Here is an 8,654-nt window from a genome sequence, read left to right as displayed (position 1 = left end):
CGCTCATTATTCTAGCGTAGAAGTTCACGTCTAATAGGACGTCGTAGTAGGGAGGGCGCGTTTACGGGGGTATGAGCCATTGCATAAGGGTGTATGAACTTAACAGGGTTTATGCGTTGGACCGCGAGCGTTTCGTCTAGGCATACACAGCTTCGGTGTAAATGCAGTGTTGAAGATTAGCCTTTTTCCCTATTATTAGCTAAATTACTACCTTACCTTGCCGGAGATCGTAACGCCTGTCTCCTCTCTTCCCTTTGGTACCGGTTTCTTGGCCCTTCCCCCGTAGTGGGCAACGGACATTGAACGAGGAGCAAGATCGCAAGCCCGTGTGCAGCATTTTTTATTGCTGGTCACCGCCGAACAGCAACCATACGGAAGCAAGGTCTTAACATCGACTGACAGCATCACCGGTGAGCTCGCTCTCGCAGAAGTTCGTTTAATCGGCGTAGCCAGCGCTAAAGCAACATCCCGTCAATCAGCCAAGTATGAAATTGCGAAAGTACTGCCTTAAGTGGAAAAGAAACCAGCCGTCAGAAGCGGGCGTGCCAGTGCAGCTGGGCGTGCCAGTGCAGCTTGGCATCGATGAAGCCACGCAGGACGTGGCGATTCTGTGCGAGAACATGTGCCTAACGGCTCACAAAGCTGTGCTGGCAGCTTTCAGTCCTTTCTTCGAGGAGCAATTTGCATCGAATCCCGGCGGCGACACCGTGGTGATACCGCATGGCGTGCGCTACGCGGACCTGACAACGGTGGTCGAGTTTATATATCGGGGCGAAGTGGTCGTGCCGCAGCAGCAGCTTTACACGCTTGCCAAGGCGGCCGACACATTCAAGGTAAAGGGACGATTTATGTTCGTTCACAACGACGGCGCAAATGCTGCGCCACTGAGCACCAACCTTAGCTACAGCACGACCCCGCGCATGGCCTGCGACGGACTTCAAATGCCATGGGGATTTCAGCAAGCTTTTTGTAGCGAGCTCCAAAGCCGCACTGGAAAAGTAAATGCCTCAGCCGACCAGCCCTCGGTGCCTGCTTCAGACGCCGTAGAATCCGATGCTGCAGAGAATGCGCACGGTATAAGCTTGGCGCTTGACGCTGTACATGAAGTTCCGGTCCCGTCTACGTCGACAGAGACGCCACCTGCGGCTGCACCGCCTCCATCTGACGCGCCGTCGGCTGGCTCGTTCGATTTACTCGCCACTGGCGCGAACCTTCCAGCCACCTTGCATCATGTTCTGGAGTCGGTGAACAGCAATTCGAAAGGCATTGAAGCTCGGCATTCTGATACCGCGGTTAACATACTCGACGCAGCCAATGTGAAAGTCAGCATGCCCACCGAAGCATCAACACCAGCGAGTGAGTCCAGAGTGTTAGATCGGGAAGTATCTATGTTGGACGGTGCAAAAGTGCTTCCTCTCAGCCGTTCTCAAATATCCGACTGTTCCGAGTATGAAGAAGCACCACGAAAGGCATCGTTCTCGAACATTTGTGACGTGGAGCAGCCTCCAACAAAATCGCCCTCTCTTTTCTCCCTCACCGATAACAAGACTACCATGAACGATGGTTGTGCTTCAGGTGACGCTCTATCAAGCGTGGAGTGTCCCTCGGAAGTGTCAATGACACAGAAAATTATATCGGGTGCACCCGTAATGACTCGTCTGTGTAATCTTGACTCTATGCAGCAAGAGCCGACGTCATCTCCTGATAGGCCAAGTTCGCCATCACTCGGGGAGGGTTCAAGCTCTGGCTCTGCAAAGACTTGTGCAGAGTGCGCTGAAAACTTGACACCTCTGTCAAGTATTGCACACCTCGGCTCTCCTATACCTAAGAATCGAAAATATCGCTCCTTTTCAACAGGCAAAGAACGAATGACATCCACTGACGAGCATACACAGGAAACATCTTGGAGCGGTCCGATAACACGAAGCAGGGCTGCACGGCTGGCAAAACAGTTAAAATGAGCAAAGGGTTACCAGCCGCTGTACAAAATGCTTCGCTTCCGACGAAGTAGCACCGAAGTGTGGCACGCACCATTCCGCGTTCGAAAGATACAAAATTTTGGGAAGCAGCATACCCCACTCAACACTGATCGCCTTCCTTGCGTTTGATCTGCAAGAATAAAATTCCACTTTCTCCGGCCCTTCGAAGTACTGATATACTTAACGCACAATACGCAGCACTGCGCATTGTTAACACAGGATGTCTTGTACATTTTCGTGCTGTGTCGGATGGAGTAAACATTTGGAAGTGCGGAGGAGAAATCTGCTTTCGAGAAACAGAAAACGGTATTCATGTAGTTTCCGTTTCTGGAGGCGGCGCTCCCCTGTAGTGGAGAAGCGACACGGCTAGTTCCTCCTTGTCTTTCCTATCTCGTATCTCGCTTACTGTTGTTTAGTCGCCTTCGACATATGGCATGTACCAAGGAGAAGCAATTTACCATGGTCCTCAATGGAATTTATCGTCACTGTCGTTTAACTTCTTTCACTTCGGCGCTGGTTTAAAGATAAGCTGTCGAGCGCGGCGTCAGCCAAGAGAGAGAGAGAGAGAAACAACTTTACTGGTCCATTATGAAATGAAACGCGTTAAGCGTCTGATGGGGTGGCTCCCTCTTCGCGGGCTCCATATGCTTCCAGGGCCGCCTGGCCCCTGTGGATCAGTCTGAGCTGGTCTTCCAGGGCGGGGCTGGACAGCATGATCTCCCATCGCTCGTAAAGGGTGGGGATAGCAGGGGGGTTAGTTATGGGTATAGGTGGGATGTGGTGTATGGAAAAATTGCACTCTCCTATGACGTGCTGAAGGGTTCCTAATGCATTGCAGTGAGGACATGTGTTCTTATATCTCTCTGGGTATATCTTGTTCTGGAGGCAGGGGTGGGGAAAGGATCCTGCCTGGATTTGCCTGTATATTGTTTGTTCGGCTCTGGTCAAGGAGTGGTGGGGGTGCGGGAATGTCTTCCTGCCGTCCCTGTAATATTTGACTATATCTCTATAATTTGTGATGGGTTGCCATCCCCTTGCCTCCTCCTCGTTGGCCCGGGAGTTTAGCGCTCGGGCCTGTTGATGAGCATATTCATTGCCCTCAACTGAGGAGTGAGCCGGGACCCAAACTAATTCGATCGCTTGTTTAGGAGGCGTAGCTTTACCAAGAATTTTTAGTGCCGCAAGGGACACCCAGCCAGATCTGTAGTTCTTGTATGCAGCTTGTGAGTCCGTGACGATCTTGGTGACGTTTGGTTGTAGGAGTGCGAGAGCTATCGCTGCCTCTTCTGCTTCCTCCGAAGACGGAGTGTAGATTGATGCGCAGGTGACCAGCTTTTCTAGCCCGGTGACCACGACTGTTGCCCTCGTGGAGCGTTTCGATAGAGAGGCGTCTGTATATAAAACAGTGTCGTCTTCCTCCAGGGTCCTGGAGATGGCTCTTGCCCGGGCGTCGCGTCGTCCGACATGCCTTGTGGGGTTCATGTTGCGTGGTAGCGGTTTGCATTCCAACTTCTCACTGAACTTTTCGGGTAATTGGTCGTGGCGGGTGTAGTGCGATTCTTGCCATCCTAGCTTGCGGAGGACGCTTCTGCCCGCCTTGGTCTGGCTAAGGCGTACCCTTTGATTGGATAGGTGGGCTTCTACGAGCTCGGCTACTGTGTTGTGGACTCCCATTTGAAGTAATTTTGTCGTGGGTGAATTTATGGGAATACCCAGGGCCTGCTTCGTGGCTTTCCTGATTATTGCGTCAAGTTGTAAGACGTCCTTCTTGAGGAGCTGCAGGTACGGCGCTGCGTAGACGATTCGTGAGATAACAAAGGCCTCAACGAGGCGCAAGGTGTCCGATTCCTTCAGACCCCTCTGCCTGTTGGCCACTCGTCTGATCATGTTCAAGATTTGGTCTGACGTGAGCTTCATTTTTCTAATCATGGCTGTTGCCTTGCCGTCTGCCTGGATCAGGAGACCCAGGATCCTGAGTTGAGGTACCGGGAGGATCCGGTTCCCTTCCAAAGTGATTTCTATGTTTTCTGCTTGTGTCCTTGATGCACGTGGTCTGACTATTGTCAGCTCCGATTTTTGAGGCGAACAGCAAAGGCCACATGTCTTCACATAGCTGTTGATCGTGTCAGCCGCTTTTTGGAGCGTGTTTTCCATCCAGCCATCCGACCCTGCCCTCGCAGTCCAGAGGGTGATGTCGTCGGCATATAATGCGTGGCCCAGACCATCTATTGATTCGAGAAGCTTGGGCAACGGCAGGAGAGCCATGTTAAATAGGAGGGGGGAAAGGACCGAACCTTGCGGCGTTCCTCGATCCCCCAGGGAGATCGGTTGGGATGTCTCCTCTCCTATTCTGATCCTTGCCGTTCGGTCACGAAGAAAGTCTCGGATGTAGTTGTAAGTTTTCACTCCACAACCCGTGTTGCGCAGGTTGCGGAGGATACTTTCATGTGTGACGTTATCAAAGGCACCTGTGAGGTCTAGCGCTAGTATCGCTCGTGGCGATTGCTTCGTTGCTCGCTTAATTACCAGTTCGTTGAGTTGTACGAGAACATCCTGGGTGCCCAGGTGCTGCCTAAAGCCATACATTGTCTCTGGCATCTGATCGGTGGCATCAAGATGTCGCTGCAACCTCTTAAGAACCATACGTTCCATGACCTTCGCCACGCAGGACGTGAGGGATATCGGTCTCATGTTGTCGATGTGAGGTGTCTTCCCAGGCTTGGGTATGAAGCGGACTTCTGCCTCTTTCCATTCGTGTGGAAGGTTGCCAGACTCCCAGACCCGGTTCATATACTCGAGCAGCTGTCTGCGGGCCTTGTGCCCGAGGTTGTTAAGTAACTTGTAGGTAATGGTATCGGGTCCCGGCGCGCTGCCCCTGTTGCTCTCGGAGATTGCCGATATCAACTCGGTGTCAGTGAATGGCTTGTCTAACGCTTCATTGGTAGGTCCTGCGTAGTCGGGAGGTGCGATATCACCCTTCTCCGTTTTCAGGTACTTGGCCTTCAGGTCGTTGATGAGTTTGTCGGCACCCCCAGTATAGTTGTTGAGGGTGCGCGTGAGGCTTCGATTAGTGGCACTCTTGCTGCCGAGAGGATCGATCAGGTGACGAAGGAGGCACCACGTCTTCCTGGTAGAAAGGGTGCCCTGCAGTCCATCACACACGCTCAGCCAGTTCTCTCTGCACAGCTTGGACGCGTATTCAGCTGCTTGCTTGTTGAGATCATGGATGCGTTTGCGAAGTTTCTTGTTGTGTCGTTGTTTCTTCCAGCGTCTGGTGAGGCTGTGTCGTGCTTCCCAAAGGTGGGCAAGCTTTGCGTCCACACAGGGTGTCTGCAGTGTGGTCGCAATTTTCTGGGTGTATTTTTCTACCAGCTCGAGTTGTTCCTTAGCCCATTCCCCATACGATTTGGTGCTGTTCGTGTCCTCATCTTCATCGGCTGCTTGCCTTTTTCGAAGTTTGTCCCAGTCAGTTATCTTTGTTGTTCCCATTCGGGCCTTGAACGCGGGCCCCCTGATCGTAATATTGAGGATATCGTGGTCCGACCCCAGGTTCGCGCCTGTGTTCTGCCACGACACGTCCAAGGTTCCACTCAGCAGGGTAAGGTCTGGACTGGTGTCCCGGGTCGTACTTGTGCCCATGCGGGTGGGAGTGTCTGGTTCGTTGAGTAGGGCTAATGTGTGCTGATCCATGAGGTTCGCCAGCACCCTGCCTCTCTTGGAGCAAAATTTGTAACCCCATATTGTGTGAGGCGCATTGAAATCTCCTAATATCAATAGGGGTCGGCTGCCCGCCTCTCTCTTGCTGTCGAGTAATGTGCCCTCTATGTCGAGGTTCTTCTTGGAGGGCCGACAGTATGCGTTGAGTATAAAGATGTTGTCTTTGCTTCCTATGCCTCTGCTGTGAATTTCCAAGAGAACGTGTTCACACCCTCTCTGGGTGGTAATGTGCTGCGTTGCAGCTATGTTGCTTCGGACTAGGATGGCTGTGCTTTTCTCACTGGGATCGGTGTATGTGACGTACCCCGCGAGTTTTGGTCGCGAGTTCGTTTCTTGAATTGCAAGGATATCCGGTTTGCGTCAGCCAAACGTAGCTCTCCATGCGTGTTAGAATTTTATCTTTAGCATCGGCGTAATAGCAATATAATATGCTGAGTGAGTCTGGCGCCGTATCGTGCGTCGTTCGGTTGGAGTAAACGCTCGCAGATGTGCGCTCTACGATACCCTGTTGTGAAGAAAACCAATCACTGTGAAGGTGGAGTTCCCCATTAGCGAAATGGGGCGGCGTGGCTATTTCTTGCTGCTCTTTCATTTCCTGCCTTCCCAATTTACAGCTAGCTTGGTTTCTGTTCTTTGACCTCGGTGTTGGTTTAAGTGAGCTGCTGAGCGTGGCGTCAGGCCATCGGCGCGCCTAGCGGCGTGAGCGCGCTTTCCAGATGCGGAATCTTTCTCTAATGTAGCACTGGCGCAGTGGCTGAGAAATATTGCGAACCGGAGTGTACTAGACACATTTTTGCAGAACTTTTGAAATCTAAATTCGACAGTGTAATGGGTGTATAGCCTTCAACAGAATTGTATACTTTCGTCATTAACGCTTTTAGAAATGAACGTAATATTACCTTTTGGGAAGGATTGAGAGACGCCCCCGTCATCCAAGCTGAGAACATAAGTTGAAAACATGACCTAGTACAATGTAAGGGCTTGGAAAATTATGTTGTCGTTCCTTCAGGACCTGGTGTTTTCGAAAGCGGTAAGTGATCAGTGTCAATTTCAATCACCCTTTTTCAGTAAAATGTTCGCTGGCGGAATAGAATCCGTTCTACTGGGCAGGCGATATATAGTAGTGATCATATTAGGTGTGAAGTCTGTTATCCTTAAAATCTGGGCCAACTCACCCATAAAAGACCTAAATTTCTCATTAGGCGTGATCGGTACACCATGCAATTCAAAATTGCACTTGCTACTATACTGTTCTAGATCATTTGCTTCGCTCCTCAGTTTGTCCAGAAAGTCAGCATGAGTGACAGCATTTGAAGACAAAGATGCCACTTGAGCGTGTAGATGGGTTATCTCCGCTTGGTTAGCTTCCATGGTGGAAACCACGGTATTATACTTATTAGACAGAAATTCAATTACAGACTGAATTTCACTTTTTCAACCTTCTTTTCCCACGTAGCTTTAAACGTAAGCAATTCTTCTACCTTAGTAGCAAGTGCCACAACAGTTGTCGTCAGTTGATCTAGTTTAGCATTTACTGCAGAAAAGTGATTGGCAAATGAAACGCCATCACGGTTTGAGCCTGTGTCTGGCTGACTGTTTTCGACACGTTTGCAAGACTGACAAGTCCAAGTCTCACGCTTCGTAACTGACATCTTTGTGTATGCGCTCTCACTTACTGAGGAACAGTTCTTTCCGAGGTGATAACTCCCCTTGCAATCAAAAGAAGACAAACACTTCCCTTCAAAAATAGTGGTACAGGCAGAACAAGCAGAAGACATTGTTGCAGTCAGCGGCACAAGACATTATATGTATGTATGAGTATGGCTGGCAGAGAACTCGCCTGCCAAGAATGAAAACAGAGTTTAGATTGACGAAACGGCTTGCCGCTGACTGCAACGTATCTTGAGAATGCCAGGCTCTATATAGTCGGCGTGAGGTACCAGGTGATCATCAGTCGAGATGATAGCGCCCAGGCCCGCCGGTGGTTGATTGCCGGTGGGTGAGACAGCCGTCCAGGTGTACGCATGCGTGATAGAGCACTCCAGAGGCTTGTGTTCAGCAGCAGCAATGCCGCGATCCTGTTCAGCAATACACCAGTCCGGCCTGCCAAGAATGAAAACAGAGTTTGGATTGACAAAGCGCCTTGCCGCCGACTGCCGACTGAAAGAATGACTATTGAATGAAGGCACCAAAATGACGACTGTGAGCCTGCGTTTGAGCAAACGGCTGAGCTTGAGTACAACCCTTTCCGTTGTAGGAAATCGCGGGTCGCCCTATCTCCAGTACCAGTAGGCACAATCTCCGGGAATGTCCAATCGTGCAAGGAGTAGCCAGCGCCCGAAAACTGTGGTGAAGAGGCGAATAAAGCTTCTCCTTATTATTACACAAACGATAGCAAGGAAATGGGGGGGGGGGGAGGTTAGTAAATACGAGTCCCAATAAAAAAACACGGTGGAATCAGATGTCTAGGAAAGAACGAAAACAAGAGGTGAAAGGCATAGTGATTAACCAGACTAAGTGTCCAATTGGCTACTGTGGACAGGGGGATTGGGTTGGGGCAGAAAAGATAACGAGACAAGAGAAGATTAGAAAAAAGGAAACTGAACGTATCAGTTCGCACACTGTACAGTTTTTCAGAGTCCCGTTTCTTTTAACACGCACACTAACGCTTCTAAAGCAGTTTGTGCCAACGTCGGCTGGGACCAGGGACCAAGGATTCTGGCTTCCATAAGGGGATGGCTGTCAATCTTGTCGAGCGTAGTGCTGTGGAGATTTTTCTGCATTGAAAGGGCGAGAATCAAACAGAAAGTATTTGCACCCACAAGCTTCACAATCTGGACTTGTAGCCATTCCACTGAGGTAGGAGTATCCATTGGTAAAAGTTATTCGAAGCGATAGGAGAAAAATGAAAGTTACCTCCCGTCGTGGTAAGCCATGTGAAGGCGGAGCTTCAGATCA

General features: G+C 50.4%; 1 protein-coding gene across 1 annotated transcript; it reads left to right on the top strand.

Annotated features, from left to right (window-relative positions):
• The first annotated feature begins 317 nt into the window (after positions 1–317).
• On the top strand, positions 318–2,139 carry LOC126540807 (uncharacterized). Its single transcript, XM_055076315.2, has one exon. The coding sequence runs from the start codon at positions 486–488 to the stop codon at positions 1,959–1,961; it is 1,476 nt and encodes a 491-aa protein (XP_054932290.1). The 5' UTR covers positions 318–485; the 3' UTR covers positions 1,962–2,139.
• Positions 2,140–8,654: the final 6,515 nt, after the last annotated feature.

The sequence above is a fragment of the Dermacentor andersoni genome, chromosome 2 (genome assembly GCF_023375885.2).
Source record: "Dermacentor andersoni chromosome 2, qqDerAnde1_hic_scaffold, whole genome shotgun sequence".
NCBI lineage: Eukaryota > Metazoa > Arthropoda > Arachnida > Ixodida > Ixodidae > Dermacentor > Dermacentor andersoni.
This window is presented reverse-complemented; position numbering and strand designations above follow the sequence as displayed.